General features: G+C 41.9%; 1 protein-coding gene and 1 long non-coding RNA gene across 2 annotated transcripts in view; one reads left to right on the top strand and one right to left on the bottom strand.

Annotated features, from left to right (window-relative positions):
- Positions 1-26,233, bottom strand: part of LOC127532183 (uncharacterized) — an 809,822-nt gene that overhangs the window by 345,391 nt on the left and 438,198 nt on the right. The gene's annotated exons all lie outside the window — the stretch shown is intronic.
- The window catches only part of LOC110967950 (potassium voltage-gated channel subfamily H member 7-like), a 92,542-nt gene that overhangs the window by 44,576 nt on the left and 21,733 nt on the right, over positions 1-26,233 (top strand). Inside the window, 7 exon segments of the mRNA XM_051943293.1 lie at positions 511-990; positions 5,661-5,744; positions 5,747-5,874; positions 13,359-13,784; positions 25,197-25,428; positions 25,533-25,700; positions 25,980-26,180. Of these exon segments, the coding sequence (XP_051799253.1) occupies positions 511-990; positions 5,661-5,744; positions 5,747-5,874; positions 13,359-13,784; positions 25,197-25,428; positions 25,533-25,700; positions 25,980-26,180 (1,719 nt within the window).

The raw sequence follows: 26,233 nt of genomic DNA on the forward strand, positions 1-26,233 counted from the left end.
ATTGCCGTTATAATATCTCAGCAAATGTCCTCCCCCATGAATAATTGAAGGAAATTGAAGATTGAACTCGTGCCTGAGGCAGAACGGGCATTTGTTTTGATCTGTCAGGGTCTTTTTAAAATAGCTGCATTGGCAGGCTTTCCACTGCTGCTGGCAAAGAACTATCAGCAGGGATGTTGAAGATGCCTACCAAGTTCTGTTACAAGCACACAGTGAAAACACAACACAAGGTCGGCGGGGGGGTTGTGTCGATCCCACGAGCTCATTAAAAAGCACCGTACATTCTGTTTTTGTGCCGTCTTTGGTCTCGCTGCGGTCAAACAGTCTCCACAATAATTTAGTGACTTCCTTGGAATTTATGTTCGTGTGCGATAGCAGTCGCCCTCAAGTGCTCTTCCTCAGTGTTATTGGTCATTTTAACGTGCTGTCAGATGGGGTATTGGTAGGAAATAATGGCAGATTTAGAGGCATTTTTACAACGTGTCTCACTCGTTTTTCTTTCTCCATCAGGGAAGGGGAGATTCTTTCGCTTCCGTTTGCCGGCCTTACCTCTCCTGGGTATCAGCAAGCAGTCCCTGCCCCAGGAAGATCCCGACGCCGTCATGGTGGACTCCCCTCGCCACAGTGATGGCTCGGTGGTGACACGTGACTACCAACTTCCCACTACCCGCGAGAGCTGCAGTCCCTCCTACGCAAATGATACCCGTGCCCTCATTGGCCCCAGCCACTGCTCCACCCCCGTCTCCGGGCCTTTGGACCACTCGTCACCAAAAGGCCCCTGGGACCGGACGTACCCGGACCAGGGCGTCGCCCAGACCCAACGCCAGAGTCAGGAGGACACACTCATCACAGCCCCGTCGATCCCGGGCCTCACTCCAACCGCCTCCAGAGAGAGCATGTGCAGTATTCGCAGAGCTTCCTCCGTACACGAAATAGAAGGCTTCGGGTCCAACTCCAAGATGACATTCAGGGACCGACACGCCAGTGAAGGTAGGAATCTCCTACTCTTTTGTACCCTTTTGTAAATTTCTACACAACGCACAAAGCTAGTTATCTTACTCTACCCACTCTGAGGTTGTTGTAGTTTGTATTTTTTTAATTACAGACCTTTTTGAGTTGTTGATAAGTCACTGATGTTTGAGTTTCACCATGTAGAATGATGTATTTACCTGCTGAAGAGCTGACATACTTCTGAGCTCACCTCAAATGTCGCCCCTTTTCCACCAGGCTGGTTCCAGTGCCTGACTTAGCACCAGTTCTTTGTGTTTCCACTAACTAAGCACCGGCTCCAGATTCCAAAAACTGCTGCTTTTCAGGCACCAAATCTTTGCTGGGCCAGAATTAAGAACCAAGTACCTCACAGGCTGGGGGTGGGGTTAGCCAGTTTTAAACAACCGAGCAAGTAGTAGGAGTACTAGTATTTAGTGTTTTGAAAACCGGTAAATATGGACACCAGTAGCGTGATTGCAGATGTGCCCAGGCAACAGCCGACCTCTACCTCGCAATTAACCTTAAGACCATCTATAAAGGATAAACATAGATATTATCATCAACTTATTGTTTGTTTAACCGCTATGTAGTGGATGCAAACATAGTCGAAGCTAAGTAGCCAAGCTATTGCTAACACGTTCACTGTTAAGAATCAAAACATCTCAAACATAGTCGCGGTTGCCTGTGGTTACGATGAAGACATGTAGCTACAAACAGTTTGTTTGTTTCTGGATCGCAATGTAGGCTTGGAAAGTCAGGAACAGCGCTAGCATGGTTATGGTGCGCAAACATCGTTGAACAGCTACACATGCTGACGTTTTACGGTGATGTGGCTCCAATTTGGCTCCTTGCTAATGGAAAAGCAAACCGGTTCTTAGGAGGCACGAGATTTGAACCAACTAAGCACCAGCCCCAAATTACCACCTGGTTCTTTTTGGTCGAAAAGGGGAAAGTTTGAGGAGCATTTTGTGTCATCACAGCTATTTTGAAACCCAGTCACAGACCAGTGTACAGTAGGGGACATTTTGTTCATTAAGCTCTTCAAATGAAGAATACTCTTGGACTTTTAATAATGCAGGAGGATGTTTTGGGAAGATATCCAACTTAGGTTCTCATTCATGAAATAATTTTTTATGTTCTAAACCATGTCTAGAGAGAGTCTTTGAAAACCTAATCTTCAGAGTACACAGCTGGTTGCGTTAAAGTCACCATTTGTTCAGTGAAGTTAATTCAAATGCAGTCAATAATCCTAATGATACATTTACTTCTCATGAAAAGCCTTGGCTTTAATTTAGCTATATCCATTAACAAAACTCTTGTGGTCTTAAAATAGTAGAGATGTTGTATGCAAGCCTCTTCATCAGCATTAAAGTCAGTCACAATCTATATTGTGTGCTATTGATCTTCCCTGGAGTCTGAATCACTCATTAGCCTTTTCGCCCTCATTTGGTGGAGGGTAGAAGTGCCCCAGACTGGCCTTGCTTCCTCCCGGCCAGTCAGTCGTCCCCTTATCTGCAATTCTCATTCAAATAGCTCCCACTGGCTGACACGGTAATACGTCTACTTCACTGTAATTTATTGTTCTTGGGGACAGTAGTGGGGGTTTAATGTCAGCCCACATTTATCATCATAGGAAACCAGAAATTCTTCTCTCACCTAAACTCCCATTTCTCTTTCTCCTCCGCCGTGTTGCTGCCATCACAGACAATGGCCGCAATCTCAAAGGTAACCGACGGCAGCCTGCTGCATCTTGAGCTCACTAATATTTGGCACGTCTGTTGGATGATGAACCCCACAAAGCCTGCTTGTTGCATGAGTTTTCCACATGATGGTCATGTTAAATGCAAATGACTGACAGTGTGTTTGTAAGCCTTCAAAGACTGGCTCGGCACTAAATGACTTGTTTTAGTGTACATAACCTACCTAGCCCTATCCAGTCACCCAGGAGAAGGCTCAGTAAAAAAACAAAAACCACACTGATCGCTGCACGCGCCTGCATGGAGCACCACATTAAATTTCCCTCCTGCATGTTGTTCATTGAAGAAAATCAGTGAAGCTTTACAAAATGATGCCTCCCACTGTCTGTAACCTCTGCTTTCTTCTAGACAGCCTCTGGATCCTCGTTGCCATGTCTTTGTGAATGAAAACAAACCTCACTGTCTTTCCATGCACTCTCTCTATGCTCGTCTTTCTCCCCGATTAAATAAATTTGAACTGTAGCGGTGTTCATGCTGCATGCATTTCACATACATGCTATGACTTCCTCGACACCAAACATGCTTATTTACACTTGATGTGTTATTTTTTTAAAAGTGTGATTAGGGTTAAATAATGAATTCTGAAGAGAGAAATGTAACTATTCAGTGTTTACATCATAGTACAGGGGGTCCTCGGTTTACGACGTCCTCGACATACGCCGTTTCATCGTTGGAAATGGTTGGCGAGCGGAGCGGACGAATACGTCGTCAGGTGGCGGTGTAAGACAGCTTTGTTTAGATTCTCCGGTTGTACGCCACCTTCTATTGTGCTACGTTCGCTCACTTTTTGCCCTTCCTTATGGCTCCCAAATCTAAGTCCCACTCTTCTGATGGCAAAGAAAATGGTGATGGTAAAAGCTGCAGCTGTCCAGCCAGTTTGACTCCAGTTTAACCAGTTTAAAACAACATAAATACGTGTAAATAAATCCTTTTAACTGAACCAGTCAGTCCGAAAATGAAGTTAATTACTGGCGACGTTGCCTCTGTGGCGTTTACGAAGCAGGGAGTCGTGTATCCTAAAAGCACATACGTGTACATAAATAAACATCAAAATAGCGGCCATGAAGCGACAACTGTCAACAGAAAGCTTCAAAATAAAGGCTTTTTCAAAATAAAGTGCATCAATGATTGTGCCTTAAGGGCAACACACCATAGAAGTGGAATTAGATTTAATAAAACGCTTGGAACAGGAAGAAACACCGACGAACGTCAGCATTATTAGATCAAGTTGTAAAAACAGCAACATGTTCCGTTATCTTCTTGAAAAATGATTCATACATGCATGAAAGTTGTTGGTATTCATGACTTTTATGAAGAGCTGATCGATATCGTGATGCACGTAACGGCTTTGTTTACATTTTCTCCAGAGTTCCGACTTGCGGCGAAAATCGACTTAACCCGTTGCGCTTCAGTGTCCCGCCCGAGGTACACTTTGACATCTGCATAAGCAATTTGCTAAATGTCTGAAACTGCAAACGTGATTATACAAGCACGATACGCCGATGGAAAGCTTAGATTCTCATGAATCCGCCGGTATAAACCACTTTCAGATGTGATTACCACAGCGGGTGAGAAAAACACATTTGTCCGACAAACAACGAATATTCATCCATCCGTTCTCTATACACGGCTTCAACGTACACAGCGCGACTCACATTTGCGGGTTCATTATTACACACAGATGAAAATATTCCACAAAAAACGGCCATAATCCAACCTTGGACATCCAGACGAAACAAGCCAGTAACATATTTTTTCCAAAACATGTCTTGAAGTCGGTATAAAATCCGCGAATAGGTCGTTTTCAAGGAAATGCACCTCGTGATGCGCGTCCAATATTCCCTGTATTTCTCGTCATTTTTTTATTTACAGATAAAATATTAGCGACTTTTTTGTACTGATAAAGGCTGGAATTGACTGCAGCTTATAGGGTTAAGTCCATCTGTAGGAATGCAACTCGGTCATAAGTCGAGGACCCCCTGCATGTCCTTTTCATATGTATAAAGGTTTACCTCCAGAGCTGCCACAGTGCTCCGTTTGCTGATAATGCCGTAATGCTGATGATGTTTGAACCCTACAATCCAACCGCCCTTCCATAATCCCACTTTCCCCTTTACCTCCTGTTTCTTCTCTCTCCCGGTTTGCTAGTGTCTCGCTCCTGGATGGCTGGGGGTATGGCTTCAGCTTTTTTCTTTTCAGTTATTTTTATGACCGCTCTGATGTGTCCTGACTGTGGCATGTATTGAAGCTGCGCATGCAATCTCTCATCCTCAGCTGTCCGTTTCTCTGTCCTTGACTCTCAATCACCGTACTGTACTTGGTGAAAAGAGGGGGGAAAAAAACTATGCAACCTTCGTCTGCAGCTGACTCAGCACCTCTCTCTTTTTCACTTTTTGTCACTCTCATCGGGTCACATGTCAGTGTGCATAGTGCTGTCACATATTGCTGCGGTGTTGAATGCTTTCACAAGAAGTCAGGGAGTTAATGTCTGCAAGTCGGTTATTATTAGGCTGTAACTTGTGGAGGACATCATGTGGTTTCATGGGGGAAAATGTTGTGAATTCAGACCGACTGTGTGAAGTTGCATTCTTTGATTGTGCGCTGAATCGTTCTTTTCTTTCACCAGCAGTGTTCTTCATTATCTTTTAATGAGAAACTTTGAAAGGCCCGTTCATCCTAGACGGGCCGGTCAGAGGGTGTGGAGTTTGTATTTCAGCATCTGTTGTATTCTCGGTGTTGTGTTGTGTTTAACTCACTCCAAAAGTAAGGGTCACCTCATGCTCACTGCACATGTCACAACAATCACAAATGAGGCTGTTCTCACAACGCCCATCGGAGTAACATTAGCCCAGCTTCTGAGCCAGATGTGTCAACTTTTAATGATGACGTCCTGCCTCTGTGCCTCTCTTTCAGGGCCTCTCAGTCAGATCAAATCCAGCCTGCTCGGCTCCACGTCTGACTCCAACCTCAACAAGTACAGCACGATAAACAAGATCCCCTCATCACGCTGAACTTCTCTGAAGCCAACAACGAGAAGAAGTGCCCCTCCCCTCCGTCCTCTGAGAAGACCATCATCGCCCCGAAAGTCAAAGATCGTACGCACAACGTCACGGATAAGGTCACACAGGTAAGAATGAAGGAAGACATGCTTTTATTATCAGCCTGCGGGCAAAATCTGGTAACATAACAAAACAGTTTGACCCTCGACAAAAGCTGCAGTCTTTACTTTCACACCTTACATCAAAAATGAGCGGAGAAACTCATTGAAATCCTCAAAACATTACTCCATTATCTGCAAACCACCATCAGCAGCTACAGGTGAGTAGCTGAATAGCACCTCAAGGAAATGGGTGCCAGTTTTAATTCCATGGCTTTGATTAAAACAGATTTTTTTTCCCCCATACATTAAGAGGTAACAGTGAAATGCAAGTAAAGATTATGCAGCTGTTTAACCCTCCTGTTGTCCTCATTTAAGGGCACCAAAAATATTGTTTCGTTGTCCGAAAAAAATCCAAAAATTCTGCAAAAAAATCCCCAAATTTCAGAAAATTTGCAAAAACCTCCAGGAAGAAAATTCCAATAATTCCTTAAAAGTTTCCCTTAAAAGTTTTATTTTTAAAAGATCCCTCAAATTTGGAAAGAAAATTCTTGGAAATATTTTTTTTTAAAAAAAGAGTAAAAATCTTCCAAAAAATCCTAAAAATATCCAAAGTGATCACATGCATATCAGTAAAACTATTGGTATTTTCTTTAGGGACATTCACAACAAAATCCAGTGAAATTCGCTGGATTTTGGTTGATTTTTATGTGAATGTTCTTAAACATTTGGATATTTCTTTGTTTCCACCAAAAAATGTTCAAAGATTTCCCAAAAATGTTGAATATGTGGACATCAGACGTTTCACTGTGAAAATATATATTTTTTTCCACATTCTCAAACTTTAAAACGGGTCAATTTTGAGCTGCGGGACAAACACAACAAGTTTTGTCTTGCCGTGTTTGTAATTATGTTTGCAGACTTTTCCTACTTTAAACAGAGACAATAAGATGATTGCCAGAGCTGTAGAAGATCCATCAACCACCCATTACTTTCCATGACTGCTATGTTTCCTGCATCTAACAATCGAAAACTATTAAGAGCAGTAAAAGGACGAAAACTTTGTAGTGGACGCTCGGTTTGCATTCATTCATAATTCATTCCACCGAGTCCTTTGCTGACAGTCTGAGGTTGTGCAGACCGGACCGGAGAGACATTAGGATTCAATCATAACGCTCATCTTCATATCATTTACTACTACAACTCAGACGTGCACAGATTGAGCGCTAGATGAAGCCGGCAGATTGCATCCACACCCCCACCTGCCCTCCGGGAGCCTCGGGATGATTAATTGAAACTCAAGGGGTCTGATACGTAAAACGGCCGAGGTGTCTATCACTTGCGGTGAATAATCAGGGATACTCTTACAGCTGCCAGACGGCTTCCAGAGCTCGGGCCACGCTTCTAGTGTTACAGACGGAGCGAGAGGTCGTTCTCACCTTCCCTGCCAGAGCTGAGAGGGTATACAGGGACTGTAAGGTAGTCCCAGGGCGAGGAGGGATCTGCCCCAGACCAGTCATTAGGTCTTGGTTTTGCATTTTGCCTATTAACAGTGTAATGGTAGAGGGCACAGAAATTGACCTCTGTTTGCAGTCAAACGCAACTTCAGCTCAAGGCGCTGGAGCCAGAGAGAGATCAGACTGTAGTGCATCACGCTGACCTCTCCATCCAGCATTAAAGCCAGAGAGGCTGCCTGATGTGGGCTTTAACCCTCCTGTTGTCTTCATTTACAGGCACCAGAAAATATTCTTTCCTTGTCCGAAAAAAATCCAAAAATTCTGCAAAAAAAAAAAATCATGAACTTCTGAAAATTTGCAAAACCTTCAAGAAGAAAATTCCAAACATTCCTTAAAAATTTTATTTAAAAAAAATCCTCCAAATTTGACAAGGATGTTCTTGTAAATATTTTCAAAAAATTAATAAAAATCTTCCAGAAAATCCTAAAAATATCTAAGGTGATTACATATCTATCAGTAAAACTTCTAATATTTCCTTTAAGAACATTCACAACAAAATCAACCAAAATCAAGCGAAATCTGACTTTCAGATTCAGGAATTCAGCTGTAATATTTCTGCTTTCTGTTAAAAGAATCAACAACAGAATAATTAACAGCAAATGTGAAGCATAGCTCACATAGAAACACATCTCACCACTGAACATATGATCTCTTGCTTTTTTATTTGGAGATTGACTTCTTTCTCTAAAGAGCCGATAAAACATTCATGCTAAAACATAAAAATAAGCGATGATGTGACATTATGAAGTTTGGACACTTTTTGTTGTCATGATCCCAAAAAACAAAAAGCAATAAATTAGTTAAAACCTTTAAGACATGTTCTTCACACAACTTACAGGACAATACAGTCACAGTTTGTGCTGAAAAAATGTTGAAAATGTGAACACCAGAATTGTCACTGTGAATTTTTTTTTTTTCCACATTTTCAAACTTCAGGACGACATGAGGGTTAATGGTCTTTGGTGGCGCCGTGGACCGGAGGACCTGAGAACCATTTCCTGTGTGACTCCTGCTTTGTTTGAGGGGAAATTAGCATACATATTAGATAGATAGATACTTTATTAATCTCCAAAGAGAAATTCACAGTTCCAGCAGCATGAAAGGCAGAGAACATGAGAGCATGCAAGTTACAAATAAGACTATAATAAAAATAGAAACATCTAAACATCTGGCAGTTCAACAGTGCAGTTGTGCAAAATGACCGTGTAGACCATATCCATAGGGTAGAATAATACGTTCCAGGAAAAACCAGAAGGACAAAATACAAATAAAGAATAAGAGCACATTGAGCTGCTGCTGGAGAGGCTGCCACTTGCGTCGGCGCCAGAGTAGAAACCTAATTAGCACATTACTATCGCTGTAATACTGCTATACACTTTATTATGTTGTCACAGTGTAATCTCCTCCTTCCTTGTGCAAACACTCGATGCGCTGCCTGGAAAGCGGCTGACAGATTCGCGTTGCCGTGGACACGCTGGTGGCTGTGCCGGCATACCCCCAACCCTCCTCCTTTCTTGCTCTTTCCATGACTGAGCTAATGACACTCAACACACGCTGTCATCTCCACGTTTTGCTCACTGCGTGCTGTTAAACATCGAACGGCTAAACAAGCCACGGGAAGTTGTGCCGCTGCATCCCCGTCTTGTACAGTTTTAGTAAACTGTTCTCTAGCTACCTGACTGTGGAAAAACACAAAGCAGCAGCAGATGTCTTGAAACCGACTCGTCTGGTTTGATCCGGAGCCACGATCAAGGCGCGTGAGCAGACACGCTCTCTGCTGGCCTTGGCTGCCTCACAGCTACCACAGGCGGGTGGAGGCTTCGTCCAAGTAAAGAAGGCAGACTTGCAGCTCTCACGCTGTTTCTGACATTTTGAACGTCTCAGCTCATGCGGCTCATGTCCGTAAGAGTCTTAGATCCCTGCTACTTTCCTCTGATGTCTCAATGTAAACTTTATCTGAAGCTGAACGTGGACGCAAACCAGCAGCATGTGCATCGTTTTTAACAACGGAAGCGGCACGATTATTGATGGGAACATTGAACGACACTCTGCTCTTATAAATAAAACCCCAGTCCTGACGGCACAGACCAGAGAGAACCAGAGAAAGGGAGAAAGCTAATGCTCATTTGCATATTGTTTGAAGCCAAGCCAAACCCAGAGCAAGCTTTCCATTATCCCACAAGAGAGAGTTGATTTGCACATAGCTACAGTAGGTAGGTTAAATAATTAAGACGGGATCTTTTATTTAGAAACAGATTGGCTACAACACGCTAATCCAGAACTGCCATTCTGCCAACCAGCTGACTCCTCCCAGGCTTCCTAGCAGGCTGAAGGGTAATGCATCCATGCCTGCTGAGAGCTGCTGGTGGAGTGCAGAGTTACCACATTGTTTGGATGAAGGGCGTAGGTTTGAGGGACGTAACAACATGCACGCAAAGGAAAACAGCCACGGACTTCACCCAGAGGGTTTAAGGAAATAGAAGACAGGAAAATTAGAGGAGGGTCAATATGTATTCATGGGACTTTTTGTATTGTAGTTGACATTTTAGGGGAAAAAACACTATCTTTTAGTACAGGGACGGACAATTATTCAACAAGACTGGACAAAATCCAAAACTGAACAAATCAGTTCAATGCACAGTAATACACAATGAAATATGTGGTTTTAAAAAGACTGTTACTGAAGAAGAAAGCTTAGTATTCTTTAGTTTTTAAGGGCTCCATGTGCACTCCAAGGTAAACGATATTTATTTGATGCATTCGGATAGGTTCTGCTTATTTGTGTTGATTGGATTCATTTTACTTATAGTAGACATACATCACAGTGTGTTGTGGTAGTATTTTGTGATGTATTTTTGTCGCTGGTTAACCTGAGCGGACTCACAGGAGAGTGCAGTGTAAAAGCTAATGGGGGTCTGACATAGCCTAGCCGCGCTAGACAACCCACGGCAACGAATTTAATTCTCTGCCAGGGTGGGTCTAGTTACCCTCGGTAAGCCTCGAGGTTGGATGCTCCTAAAACTGGCCGACGAATCACCATGAAGTGTAGAGTCAGAAGGCGGGCGTAACTATGTGACGACAGAGGCGCGACGATTCTGACAGAAACAACCGGAAACAACTAGCCTAGCCACGCTAGACAACCCACGGCAACGAATTTACTTCTCTACCAGGGTCGACAACAAAAACGACAACATTCGTTGGGCTCCATTAGCACCGACTCTGAATAATCTTTCTGTTAACATGTCTGTAATATACTTGAGCTTCACCCATTGACTGTATAAATAAGGCTTCACCGAACTACCGCATCCTCTGATTTCCGGCGCTCTAGGAACTACGTCAGCCTATTCGTTGCACTGATTGGTTGTATACCTACCCAACTGCTGCAGAGTGATTTGAAAGAGAACCTTTTAGCCCGCCTCCCTCCCTGTCGAGAGTTCCTAGACCCTTGCGTCTTCAGAGCATGGGTCTAGCGCGGCTAGGCTAGGTCTGACTATCAAACGAGCAAACAAGCAAAGTGGAAAATGTGTGTGCTGTGGTGCAGACAACAGAGGAGAGGCTAAACTTTCACCCTTTCATGAGGTATTTACCGACAGCCCCGATCACTTCCTCCCTTTCAGCCAATCACGTGTGTGAATTGGTCGTCGTGGAAACATAGCTTCACTGATGGCACGATGGAATTAGCTGCGTGACTTTACTGTCGAGGTAGTGAGTTCTATCAGATATTGGTAGGGATAATTCTGCTTTGGTGATAAACTGCATGATAGCAGAACAGTGTCTGTGCAAATACTTTTAGGTCGCTCTCATTTTTGTAATATTTTGTCTCGTTTTTGTTGTTTTTGTCTTTTATTGTCTGACTTTTGTTGTTTGTCTCGTTTTGTGTCTCATTTTTGTTGTTTTGTGTCTACTTTTTGTCATATTTTGTCTTGTTTTTTTGTCTTTTTTTTTGTTGTTTTGATCATAAAGTAAAATACTGTATCATTCAGTTCCAGATGACTAAATGTTGTGTTCCTTTGTAGACACTCTGTGATCTGGAAGTTGTAATGTGGAAATGATAAAGTGAGGATGAAAGTTGCTGAAATTATGCTTATTTTTCTTTAGAAATTTCAGGTTGATCATATTGTTTTGTAGAAAGCTAATTCCTCAAATATGAGCATTTTCAGAACATATTTTTGTTGCACTAAAACAAAGGAAAAATTGGAGTTATTTATAGGTTATTATGCTGTGATTTTACTGATCCGGTCCACTTGAGATCAAATTGGACTGAATGTGGAACCTGAACTGAGATGAGTTTAGGCAGATGATAAATGTCAAACATCCACATGACTGTCAGGACTGAAGGTTTCCCAGCAGAACGTTGCATTATAACAACATGATCAGTGTTGTTCAGTGTCTGATGCTGTGGCTGATGGGTGCATGTGTCAGTCTTTCTGTATCTGTCACTCTTGTACCTCTCTAGTTGCTTGTTTTTGTCCATTTCTAACAAAAAACAATTTAAAAAAAGACAGAAATTACGTACTTTTTGTTGAATATCTACAGCAATTACACACTCAGTTGGAACTGTAATAAAACAAGCATGGGAAGCACCCACTTTTAATGAAGCGGCAGCTCGATGAATAATAGAACGCATTCCCTTTTGTCTGTCCTTTGGTGTGTGATCGATTTCAAAGGTCATCCCATATCAGAGGGTAAAAGCGTTTGACCCTCCCCATCGCCCAGAGGAAGGAGTTCCTAATAAACAATTCAAGTATGAACCCTTCGACCTTTTAGCGCAGTACGTCATCCTTCTGGTCTCAATCACAGGGGGATCAAAGGTGAGCAGGGCAGAGATAAGGGTGAGGGCAGGGGTGTCCAACATGAGGCCCGTGGGCAAAAAACGGTCCTCCAGAGGGTCCAATCCGGTCCTCAAAGTGTAAAAACTACAGAGAAGACATTAACTGCAGATTGTAAATTAGTAAAACTATAATTTAAAATAACTTCTGGACCATGACAAGTTGTTTGGATCATAAATACTGTTTGCACTATACTGTTCATTTGTCTTATTGTGTAATACTTTGTCTTGTTCTTTAATCGTTTTGTTTCTTTTTTTGCATTTTTTTGTCTCGTTGTCCATTTTTTTGTCGAATCTTTCGTCTTTTTTGTTTCGTCTCATGTGGTTTGTCTCAATTTTGTCATTTTGTGTCTCATTTCTGTCATATTTTGTCTCGTTTTTGTTGTTTTTTTGTCTGACTTCGGTCTGATTTTTTCCGTTTCTCATGCTTTTGTCGTTTCCTCGTTAAGGAAAAATGTAAAATTGGTCATTTATAGGTTATTATGCTGTGATTTTTGACACCCCTGCCTTCAGTAATCTGCTTGTGCAAGAATCTGTTTTTGTTGTCAGATTATGTTGAATGACTGTACAGTATGCATTATGAGCATAAAAACATATCTCTGACCTTTACATGACCTAATCTACAGTCATATGTCATCTCACAGCTCTACTTACGAGCACACACAACATTTACAGAGAAAGGTATTTACATTTAGCTGATATTAACCTATTTCCTTGAACCACAGGGCATAATTAAGATTCTTCTCCTCATAATCCTGCCCTCATCAATTCAGTATAATAAATTTTATGCATAAATATTGAACATGAACATTTTCAGAATGAGCTTTTTTGCACTAAAACAAAGGAAATATCTGGAGTTGTTGTTACTTACAGGTTATTATGCTGTGGTTTTACTGCTCACTTGAGATCAGATTGGGCTGAATGTGGAATCTGAACTAAGATGAGTTTGACACCCCTGCCCTACAACGTCATCTTATATTTCCCATTTTTCCACAGCATCTTTTCTCACACCTTCCCTTCTTCCTAAATATCCACAGCTTCCAAACTCTGTGGCCCTTCAAACAAGACCATGAGATGCTTTTATCTTAACACAGAGCAGATGACAAATGGCACCAACACCAGTGAAATGAATCCTCCACAGGTGATAAACTCTCTGTGCTCCTCTGCAGGTTCTTTCTCTGGGTGCAGACGTGCTTCCCGAATACAAACTCCAGACGCCACGCATAGACAAGTTTACAATCCTCCACTACAGCCCCTTCAAAGCGGTGTGGGACTGGCTGATCCTGCTGCTGGTCATCTACACGGCCATCTTCACGCCCTACTCGGCCGCCTTCCTCCTCCACGACATCGAGGAGCAGAGGCGGCGGGAGTGCGGCTACTCGTGCTCGCCGCTCAACGTGGTGGACCTGATCGTGGACATCATGTTCATCGTGGACATCCTCATCAACTTCAGGACCACTTACGTCAACATCAACGAGGAGGTGGTCAGCCACCCGGCCAAGATCGCCATCCACTACTTCAAAGGCTGGTTCCTCATAGACATGGTGGCCGCCATCCCGTTCGACCTGCTCATCTTCGGCTCAGGATCAGAGGAGGTAAGAGGGGCCGGGTCGTCATTTGGGGGATGATGAGGCTGATTTAGAAGTAGGCTCAAGAATCTTCATCATCAGCTTGGAAGTGAAACAACTCTGTCTCCTGTCAAACTCGTTTTTTTAGTTCTGGGGCGAAATTCAGTCCAGTTTGATCTCCAGTGGGCCGCACCAGGAAAATCAGAATATAACTAGATGAGCCCTCAGTAGAGGGCAGAACCACGCCCTCTGCTGGCGAAAACCCTGTCCTCCCTATACAACTGATGCAATATGTATCAATTTTGATCATCATACGTATCTCCCTCCCTACTTGATCTGCTGACCTGTAACTCCACAACTGAGCAGGGGACCTTAGACTGATCTTCAGTGTCAAGTTTGATTATCCTGACTTCAGCGGTTGCAGAGATATCGGACCGGACATAGCCACATACATACATACATACATACATGCTTACCCAGCCAGGCAGATACCGCATCGAATGCAATAACCCCGCCGACGTACCCGTCGGGCGTGGTTAATAACGGAGAAATAACCACAACTTCAGTTTTTTTCATTTGTTTTATAGGGTAGAGTGTCTCCAAAAAGGCACAAAATATTTAGTCACAGGTATCTGGAACTGAACAATTTACTTTATCAAAACGACAAAAGTCAGACAAAAAAATGTTACAGAAAATAACAAAGTGACTACATTGCAAAGTTGCAAAGAATGGCCTGTGTTCTGACACGAGACCTCCAGCAGTCATGTTTCTGAGCTGTTTTCTCAAATGCTCACGCTCCTAAACGAATCTGACGCTCGGCTGTCACATCTGCTTTCCACCAGAGACAGACTGGAAGGCCCCAGGCGGTCCAAACGAGTTAAAAAGGTCTCAGCACTGTAACCGCTAGGCCTGAGAGGAACGGATTCCCTCATGAACGTCTGAGGGAGACGGCGTAACACAGGGGTGTCACTCATCTCAGTTCAGGTTCCACATTCAGCCCAATTTGACCTCAAGTGACCCATAAAATCACAGTATAATGACCTATAAATAACCACAGCTCCAAGTTTTTCCTTTGTTTGAGTGCAAAAAAATACATTCTGAAAATATTTACATTTGAAGACGTATCTTTATACGAAACATTATGGACATACTGAAAATTCTGAAGAAAATTAAGTTAAGTTTCATCAACATTCAGCCTCAGTTTATCATTTCCACATTACAGCTTCCAGATCACAGAGTGTCTACAAAGAAACACAACATTTAGTCACAGCTGTCTGGAACTGAATGATATAGTATTTTACTTTATGATCAAAATGACAAAAATTAGACAAAAAAAGGCAAAAAAAAACCCCAACAAAAACAAGAAACAAATGAGACCAAAAATGAAAAAAGCGAGAAACAAAATGAGACGGACACCAAACAAAACAAAAAGAGACAAAAATGAGACAAAAAGTTACAACGCGTCCAATAAATGACAAAAATGAGACAAAAAATTACACAAATGAGACCAAAAATGAAAAAAAGCGAGAAACAAAATGACAAAAAAGTGAACAAACAACTCAAGCGAGACAAAAAAAAGCACAAAAGGACCCAAATGATGCACAAAACAATAAAAAAGACAAAACACAAAGAGACAAAATAAAATGAAAAACACAAGCGGGACAAAAAGGAAACGCAAAACAACAAAAACACGAGACGAACGACAAAAGTCAGACAACAAAACAAGACAAAATATTACAAAAATGAAACGTAAAATGTTAAAGGCGAGACATGAAATGAAGCAAAAAAACAGACAAAAAATTAGACAAAAATGTTACAAAGCGTCCATAAAATGGACAAACGACAAAAACGAGACAAAAAAATTACACAAATGAGATCAAAAATGAGAACAGCGAGAAACCGAACGACAAAAACACGAGACAAACAACAAAATCAGACAAAAAAATAAGACAAAATATTACAAAAATGAGACACAGAATAAAAGAACAAAGAGCAGTCTGCTATTTTACTTTACGATCAAAACAACTTGTCATGGTCTAGAAATTATTTTAAATTTATAGCAAGTTATCCTATAATTAGAGGGCATTGTCTTGAATATACTCAACTGTTTTTTACACCATATTCACTGGTTCGGACCCTTTGGGAACTGAGCAATTAAATGCTGCTGGCTTTTCTATTTTCTGCCAAAGATCACTCACTGAGCTAAACGGCTGTGGAGTATTTGCTGGTTTAGTGGGATGAGGTGTGTCTGAAAGCCTCCAGGTTGGTCTGGATGTTCTGCCTTTTCCTTGGACATACTTCTGCTAAAGATGTCAAACCGGTTGTGCTCCCCTTCAGAGCTTGTAACTTAGGGTATTTACCATATTTACATAAAACGTCTTCCTCATCTGCATTCACTTCTGTTTCTCCGACATCGGCTGCAGCTGTGAGTTTGGAGTGAGCGTAGCGATCGCATCAGTGTGTGGGTGGGAGCAGGAACAAAGATAGGAACTGTTTGGTTTTGTTTTCTAGTCAGGTAACCTTGGACATATGAAAAACCTCATTTATCTGACACGCTGAAATGAAAAGAACTGGCTGTTTGGGAAGTCATAGCATTGATTCATTGATTTATCTGAATAATTGTCCATCTTTACACTGTAGTTCCATTACTTACGCTGGAAAAAATGCCTCTCTCAGAGCAAGAAAAAAAACTTATTTCAAAGAACTTTTACCTTGAAATAAGCGAAGAAATCTGCCAGTTGAACAAGTGAACAATGGTTTGGTTAGATTTCTTGAAATAAGATGTGATATTTAGAATATTAAGATCTTAAAATTAGCTGGAAAACTTATTTTAAGCTCTATTTTACCAGGATTGTCAAGCTTAGGTGTCTTAACCCTCCCGTTGTCCTCATTTACGGCACCACAAATGCTGTTGCCTTGTTTGAAAAAAAATCCAAAAATCCCGCAAAAAAATCCCCCAAATTTATAAAAATTTGTAAAACCTTCAGGAACAACATTCCTAAAAAGTTTCCCCTAAAAGTTTTATTTTAAAAAATCCCCAAATTTGGCAAGAAATAAAAATTTAAAAAATAAAAAAATCTAAAAAATTGTAAGTATTTTCAAAAAATGAATAAAAATCTTCAGAAAAAAATCCTAAAAAAATATCAAAAGTGATTCCATATATCTGTAAAAAAGCTCTAAGATTTTCTTTAAGAACATTTGGGGGAAAAAATCGACCAAAATCCAGCAAATTTCGCTGGACTTTGTTTGATTTTTTTCAAAATGTTTTTAAAGAAACATTTTTTTTTTAACATTTATTTTTTTTCCATCAGAAAATGTTCAAAAATTTCCCAAAATTTAAAAATGTGGAAGTTTTCACTGTGACAATATAATTTTTTTCTCCACATTTTCAAACTAAAACAGGCCAATTTGACCCACAGGATGACACGAGGGTTAAAACGACAGCATTTCAAGATTGTTTGACTTAAGATATTTGAGATGCGTCGTCTTAAAACAAGTCCCTCCATCTTGTTCAAATGTCTTTTGTTAAATGAATTTATCTTAAGTCAAGTGGGATGAGACATTCTGACTAAAAATAAGACAAATAGACTTGGTAAGATTTTGAGTTTTTGCACTGTACTTTTATTTTTAAATCAAAGTAGAGCCAAAGATATGCAAGGCAGATCCCCAAAATGTGTGAAAACACCAGATGCCAGGATAAATGATGTGACGTGACATCTCTAAACACTCACAAAAGCGAGGGCCTGATGTCAGGGTGTTGGTTTGCCGAGTCATTATTTACACAAAGTGAGGGCCTGATGTCAGACTCGTGCTTTGTCGAGTCATTATTTACCATTAGGTGTTTGTTTGTGGGTGGGAGTCCATGGCTAGAGGCCGGCCGTGACTGACGGGTGGAGGAAAAAGAGCAGACAGCTGAGCGACGCCGTGGCTCGATGTACATCCTCGTCATACAGCCGGATGACTCGTGCGCTGACAGGATGTGTGTTCCCGTTACAAAGCGCACGGTGTCAGGATGAGCGGAGCGACAAAATGTTGTATTTTTAGCTCCTCCAATCACCAGCAGAAACTGAAAATAACACATCCATGTACAGTTTTAGCTCTCGTCTTTAAGGTGTATTATTTTAGCCTTCTGTGCAGAGACAGGGACTATTTTTAGACCTGATCTCGTGCACCTTTGTTGCCTGGAAACCGTATCCGACAATATGTTAAATTTTTCGCTCGTTTTTTTTTTTCATTAGGAGCATGGCAGATAGAAATCTCTTGTGGGAGATTTTGATTGCAAATCTGGTGGTGCTGAATTTACCTACAGGAGTCATTTGAACGCCGTCCTCATTTTCACATCAATGCCCTGTTGTGAAAAGATAAGATTGTTTGCATATCATGTCCACGTTCACATGTGTTCACATTTGGGGTGATTGCAAATCCGGAGGTTGGATGTGAAAATGAAGCTTAAACCAGAATTTAAATGTTATCTGCTTTTTTTTTTCTAGGCAGGTTTCAGTGACCTCTGAACTAAACCAACACTGATGTGGTTTTACTTTAACCCTGTCGTCCTGCTGGTCAAAAATGACCCGTTTTAAAGTTTGAAAATGTGGGAGGAAAAAAAAAATTTCACAGTGAAACTTCTGATGTCCACATTTTCAACATTTTTGGGAAATCTGCCAGAACAGTGATCATGGTAGAGCTGACTGTCCCATGGGAAGAAGAGATGGAGGCTGCATATGAGCGGAATAAGGAGAGGTATGCGGAGCTGTCAGCCACGTGCCGGAAAGCTTTCACTTTCCCAGTGGAAGTCGGGTGCACGGGTTTCACCGTTACATTCACTCAGCAGGTTCCAAAAGGAAGCGGGAACTCCGAGATCTGGCGGAGGAGGCAGAGCAGGTAAGCTTCTGGCTCTGGCTCCGGAGAAAGGACAAGCCATGGGGAAAAGAAGGACCCTAAACAGGCTGCAGGGAGTGGCAGGGAGACATCCCTACCGCTGCCCCACCACCCCGAGATGTTCCAGGAATAATGGGGCGAAACATCAACGAAGGGTGGCTCCCAGCTGACGACCCTTCGGTCTGCACAATGGCACTGGTGGAGGTGCCACAGGCAGAAATGCCAAGCAGCTGAACAGCCTGTGCTTACAATTAGACTTGCTTCCAGCGTCGATGAGCATAGATGTCACTCCTTTGAAATTCCCCTGGTGGTAAGGAAGGGGAAGTTTTTAACAGCCAGAGATGATTAAGTGTCAAAGCTTCCAAATCATTATGGTCGGTTGAGGCCTTGGTGATTGGACGACCATTAATGATAGCTTCCACCTCACAGAGGACAGTGTGCAGTCCCTCCTCATCAAGATTTTTTACACTTTATGGATGGCATTCAAGACCTTCCGCATAGATCTGATCAACATTTCCCAGGCGCCACCATGGTGCGATCCGGCTGGATTTATCTCCTTCTGAAGAAGAACACTATTTATCTGAGCTTGATTCCTCCGATGTCCTCTCTTAGATCACGTTCCCCTCCAAAAAAGTTTGTTCCAGTGTCCGACCGAATTTTCCGGACTTGGCCACGCCTTGCCATGAATCGTCGTAGTGCATTGATTGATTCATCTGGACAGACCCTGTCAACAGGAAGATCTGCCATAAGCAGACCACGATCTCAAATCACTGCACCTTCGATCACACTCCCCCCGACGTGAGTGAAAGGTGTCAAACAGCTGGTGCCAATACAAATATAAAAACATCTATGTACATGGCACCTACACCAGGCGTTCTTAATTAATTGTTTCTCCCTTTCACATTCAGACTGTCTTTTTTGTCTGCATTGTTTTGCCCTTATGCAAAAATGCACTCCCGCTCTATTATGCTGCAGAAGCTGCGATAACGGCTGAACTAAACAAAGAAGAAAGAGGAGGCGGCTTCATTGTAGCGGGCAGCCCCCTCAATCTCACTTCAGCCTGGCGGTATTGTGCTCGCAGTCAGAATAAACAGTGATTTGTGTTTTAAATCCATGCGCAGCTATTTACTCAGACAGTAATATAGTTGTGAATAATGTGTTTGTTCTCTTTTCAGATTAGAAATGAACAAGAAAAACAGTGGGCTGGTTGTTGGCCTGACTAAGGCCACTTTGTAATTCTGACAGCACACTGGCTGTAGGACATGTTAATATGGTTAAATCCCTGTTGTTACAGTCAAAATCAGAGCTGTCAGACTGATTTTAGTTCAGGTTCCACATTCAACCCAATTTAATCTCAAGTGACCAGTAAAATCAGAGCATAATGACCTTTAAATAACCACAACTCTAAATGTTTCCTTTGTTTTAGTGCCAAAATGTACATTCTGAAAATGTTCACATTTAAGGAATTATCTATTTGCAAAATGATAACAGCCTGATTTTTTTTTTGAGAAAAATAAATTCCATTTCACCAACATTCACCCTCAGTTTACAACTTCCAGATCAGAGTTTCTAAAGGCACAAAACATTTAGTCACCTGGAAATGGAAAATATAGTATTTTACTTTAAAAAAGACAAAAAAACAACAAAAATGACACAAAATATTACAAGAATGCCACACCAACGATGAAAGCGAGAAACAAAATGACAAAAAATGAGACAAACGACACGAAACAAAACAAAAATGTTACAAAGCGACAAAAAAAATGGACAAACGAGACAAAAAATGACGATTGAAACAAAACAACACGAAACGGCACACAAAGCAATGAATAAAGCAAAACACAAAATGACAAAAATGACGCAAAAAAACACAAGCAAGACAAAAATGTGTGGCAAACGATAATCGTCACAAAAAAACAAAAACAAGACAAAATATTACAAAAATGACAAAAAAATGAGACAAAACAAAAGTGACAAAAAGTTCGACAAGAAAGGAACAAAGCGACAAAAAATAGACAAACGAGACAAAAAATGACAAGAGTGAAACAAAACAACAAGAAACGGCACACAAAGCAATGAATAAAGCAAAACACAAAATGACAAAAGAGAGACAAAATGGGAACAAAACGACAAAAACGTGAGACAGACGATAAAAGTCAGACAAAAACAACAAAAACAAGACAAAATACTCCAAAAATGAGACACAAAATGACAAAAGACCAGTGAACAATCTGGTATTTTACTTTATGATCAAAACAACTTGTCATGGTCGCGAAATTATTTTAAATTTATAGTTTCACAAATTGCGGTTAATGTCTTCTCTGTGATTTTTCCACTTTGAGGGCCGGATTGGACCCTCTGGAGGACCACTTTTGGCCCGCGGGCCTCATGTTTGACACCCCTGATCAAAATGGATGATATGGTTACATGTTTTCTGAAAGTTGTCGTGACAATTCCTCGAAGAAAAAAACAACGAAATCCTTCTGCAGCCCATTTACCTACAATGAGATTTCTCTCACCAGCTGCTTTCTAATTAGACAAAATGAATTAGACTGAGTTACTTTCATACAGACTTCGATTTTGTAAACATTTGAAAGCACGCCGTGTCCAGTTGCACACATTCAGGATGTTCTGTCACAGCCTTGGTGGACTCTCGGCGTTCTAAAGTGGTCAAGTGAGCGTGCAGAGCCACGGTGGCAGATGGCCAGAGGGATGTTTGGCGGATATGTTTTATACAGCTGGTCGCTAATGGGAGCTTTCGCTTCACGCCTCAGCCCCGGCCGCAGACTTACTGTAAGCCCAGATTTTAATCAACATTACACTGTGCGGGTGGCATCGTACAGCGTGTGCCGTGTCATCTGTGCAGGTCACTCAGAGTCAGCAGCGTTCCACCTAAGGCGGTGCACGCTCACAGACGACGCTCACCGGATAATTTAGGGCTCATCTGTTTCCCCGTATGATTCATTCACTGTTCGCTGTGTTGTCAGTGACCAGAGGCACCGCGGTGAATAATGGTGGTGATTTAGGGGTGAGACCGGAAGGATGAAGGCTCTTTACCTCTCATGTTGTTCTTATTTACGGGCAACAAAAAGGAAAAAAGGAAGAAAATTCCAGTAATTCTATCTTGAAAACTTTCATTTAGGATTTTTTTTTTAAATCCCCCAAATTTGGCAAGAAAATTCTTGTAAATATTTTCAAAAACTGCGTAAAAATCTTTTTAAAAAATCCTAAAAATGTCTAAAGTTATGACATATGTATCAGTAAAAGTTGGAATATTTTCTTTAGAACATTCAGAAAAAAATCAGCTTCGCTGGATTTTGGTTGATTTTTTTTCTGAATGTTCTTAACCCTCCTCCTGTCTTCATTTACAGGCATCAAAAAATATTGTTTCCTTGTCTGAAAAAAATCCAAAAATTTAGAAAAAAAAAAATCGCCAAATTTCTGAAAATTTGCAAAACCTTCAGGTAGAAAATTCCAGTAATTCCTGAAACGTTTCCCTTAATTTTTTTTAAATAAAAAAAAATCTTCCAAATTTGGCAAGAAAATTCTTGTAAATGTTTTCAAAAAATGTGTAAAAATCCTCAAAATATCTGAAGTGATTACATATATATCAGTAAAACGTCTAATATTTTCTTAAGAACATTAACAAAAAAATCAACCAAAATCCAGAGAATTTCTCTGGATTTTGGTTGATTTTTTTTTCTTATTCCCAAAATTTTTGCAAATGTGCACATCAGAAGTTTCACTGTGAAAACTTTTTTTTTTTTAATCACATTTTTGATCTGTAAAACGGGTCAATTTGACCCACAGGACGACACAAAGCTTAATGGACCCATCAGAAGCAGCTACAGACACGCTGGCTGTAATGAATCATTTGGCTTAAAAAAAAAAAAGGCACCCTTCTTCTTTTCCTTTCTGCTTTTCCCTTCAGGGGTCGCCACAGTGAATCAATTGCCTCCATCTAACCCTGTCTGCTGCATCTTCTTCTCTCACACCAACTACCTTCATGTCCTCTTTAACCACATCCATAAACCTCCTCTTTGGTCTTCCTCTAGGCCTCCTGCCTGGCAGTGGGAAACTCAGCATCCTTCTACCAATATATTCACTCTCTCTCCTCTGGACATGTCTGAACCATCTCAGTCTGGCCTCTCTGACTTTATCTCCAAAGCCTCTAACATGTGCTGTCCCTCTGATGTACTCATTCCTGATCCTATTCATCCTCCAAAGAGAACCTCAGCATCTTCAGTACCCGCCTGCTTTTAATCCTTTAAATAATCCCTGTCATATCTACCATTACCTGTACAAGAGGTGTAAACAAAGCAAGCAGCAACGTGAGGAAGCGCAGTTATGGCAGGAGGCTGCGGGTAATGATTTCCCAAAGGGTATTAGGATAATTGTCAGGCGTGATAGGGACGGGTAGGACCTATTAGCGTTCTCTCCGATTGTGTTTACGGGTTGTGCGACAGTAATAGATCGGGGCTGGTGTTGTGGCTGTGTGCTGCTCTCCTCACATCGTCTGTGTGTTCAGTCAGACTAGGAAACTGAGGGGAGGATTAATGCGCTTTGAATCAAACAGAGCAGAAGGCAGCTTGTTTACACTGCGACGTATGCATGCATGCAAGACCGTGTCAGATCTGTGTGTTTGTGTTTGTGCACATGTTTTGTCTGGCTCTTTTAACGCTCGTGTCGTCCTGTGGGTCACATTGACCCGTTTTAATGTTTGAAAATGTGGAAAAATGTGTCTATTTTCACAGTGAAACTTCTGATGTCCACATTTTTGACATTTTTGGGAAATCATTAAACATTTTTTGGTGGAAAAAAGAAGTGCTAAATATGTTTCTTCAGAACATTCACAAAATTGGTTTATTTTTTATTTTTTTTTGCGAATGTTCTTCAAGAAACATTTGTTTTTTCCACAAAAAAATGTTGAAAAACTTCCCAAAAGTGTTGAAAACATCAGAAGTGATTTTTTTTCCCCCACATTTTCAAACTTTAACGTGTTAATTTGACCCGCGGGACGACACGAGGGTGAACAGACACCCCCAGGCGTGAGCACATCACCCCAGTCCACTTTTATCGTTTGTTGGTCAAGCTCTTAACGGTCTCACTCCGCTGTATTTGTCTGAGCTTCTAACTTTTAAAAAAAGAGCTCTGAGGTCTTCCAATCAGCGGCTGCTTGAGGTGCCCAGATCTAAATAGCAGGGCTGGATCCGAATATCCGGCCGTGACAGTGGTATCCGGATATTTATTTTCAGATCCGAATATCCAGACCCCCCCCCGGTCGGACAATGTCGTGCAATTGGTGTTCGTCTCATCAATTTTCCTGATGTTGCAAACAGAACCGAATATTCAGCTCGTTCCTACATCGTCGTCCCGATGGATGTTACGAACCAAACTGAGCATTCAGATATTTGTCATTAATCAGGCTGAATATCCAGAGCCCACAAACTGCTGTTCGGGCCAGCCCTACTGAATACAAACACTGGGGTGAGCAGGTGTTCTCTGTACCTGCACTAGACTCTGGTACAAACTCCCCCATCACTGCCCTGCATCTTTTTAAATCACAACTCAAAACCTTCCCGTTTGAAATGGCTTTTCATACCGAGCAGCATGGGGTCATTTTATTACTTTTTTCTTGTAGAGGTTATACAGGGTGTCCCAAAAAAAATTGACATCATTTTAAAAGCAGTTATCTTGAAAACTGCTAAGTCTAGCTCAGTGAAAGTGACAGTTTAGGTGTTGAACATTATAAGTTTATTATGGGACCAATTTCATCGGTGTTCATTATGTGACACAGCTCACGTCACGCTCAGTCTTTGGTGTCTCTGTGTGAACATATTCCAAGACGCAAAATGACTTCTCTGTGGGAGTGAACGGCACGGCTCAAATTTTTGGGACACCCTGTGTTTTAGTGCTGTTTTGTTGCTGTTTGTTTTAGTGTTTTATTGTATATTTTATGGGCTGCACAGTGGTGCGGTGGTTAATGCAGCTAGAAGATCCGTCCCAGCCTTCCTGGGATCTTTCTGCATGCAGTTTACGTGTTCTCTCTGTACATGCGTGAGTATCCTCCCACAGTCCAGAAACATGCTGAGGTTAATTGATTATTATCCCCCGCCACCACGAAGTAGAAAGGGGGATATAGGTTTGGCCTCCGTCCGTCCGTCCGTCCGTCCGTCCGAGATGAAGGGGACAGCTTTTCTCGGAAACTATTACAGCTAGGATTATGAAATTTAGTGTGTAGCTTCACACCATGGACACCTTGACCAAGTCCGAAAATGAGACCTGTGCGATAATATTTAACAGAGTTATGGCCCTTGATGACTATTTTGGATATAGACTCATAGACATCACATGTGGCGGGGGATATTGATGACCATGTCGTCTTGTTCTAAACTTGCCCGTAGGTGTGAGTGTGATTGCATTAAGTTACTGCATTGTTTTTAAGCTGTTTTCTTGTTTTTTACTGTGAAACACTTTGGTCATCCTTTGGGCTGTTTTACACATCAACTTTGATTGATTGAATGGTTGAATCTTTTGTTGAATCTTTCTCTTGTCTTCCAGACCACCACTCTCATCGGCCTGCTGAAGACCGCCCGCCTCCTACGGCTGGTAAGAGTCGCCCGTAAGCTGGACCGCTACTCAGAGTACGGTGCTGCCGTCCTCATGCTGCTCATGTGCATCTTCGCCCTCATCGCACATTGGTTGGCCTGCATCTGGTACGCACTCGGCAACGTGGAGATGCGATATCTGGAGCATAAGATCGGCTGGCTGGACAACTTGGGGGTGTCGATAGGTAGCTCTGCCTTCATTTGTGACATTTTCTGCCATGTATAGCATCAAATAAACCTCCGCGCATCCAAAAATCAAACTATAATTATGTTTTGTGCTTCGTTAAAGGAAAAAGATACAACTCCAGTGACCCCAGCTCAGGTCCGTCCATCAAAGATAAGTACGTCACGGCGCTTTACTTCACCTTCAGCAGTCTGACCAGCGTGGGCTTTGGAAACGTCTCCCCCAACACCAACTCCGAGAAGATCTTCTCCATCTGTGTCATGCTCATTGGATGTGAGTGACGGCCGAGCCGCAGCACATGCGCTGCTTTAATCCTGTTACTACTGGATTTCTCTATAATCACGCTTGCATGAGTAAAGAAGCTTTTGCCAACGGTGTTTGAAAATCTGTTGACAGATATTTACGGCACAGCCCCCAGTCGCAAATTTAAAAAACAAAAAGTGTCATCATTGCTTCCTGATAGAGTACAATTGCAGTGTAAGGTGTTCCCGGTGCCGCAGCTCTTCAGGTGTGCATCGTCACACTTACCCGCCTCTGTGGCTTCTCTCCCAGCTCTGATGTACGCCAGCATCTTCGGGAACGTGTCCGCCATCATCCAGCGGCTGTATTCAGGTACGGCCAGGTATCACCTCCAGATGCTGCGGGTCAAAGAGTTCATTCGCTTCCACCAGATCCCCAACCCGCTGAGGCAGAGGCTGGAGGAGTATTTCCAACACGCCTGGACGTACACCAACGGCATCGACATGAACATGGTACGAGAGGGAGCGTGTGTGTCAGTGTGTGCTTCCTAGACGTGGACAGTGGGG

This window comes from Acanthochromis polyacanthus, chromosome 22 (genome assembly GCF_021347895.1).
Source record: "Acanthochromis polyacanthus isolate Apoly-LR-REF ecotype Palm Island chromosome 22, KAUST_Apoly_ChrSc, whole genome shotgun sequence".
Classification (NCBI taxonomy): Eukaryota; Metazoa; Chordata; class Actinopteri; family Pomacentridae; genus Acanthochromis; species Acanthochromis polyacanthus.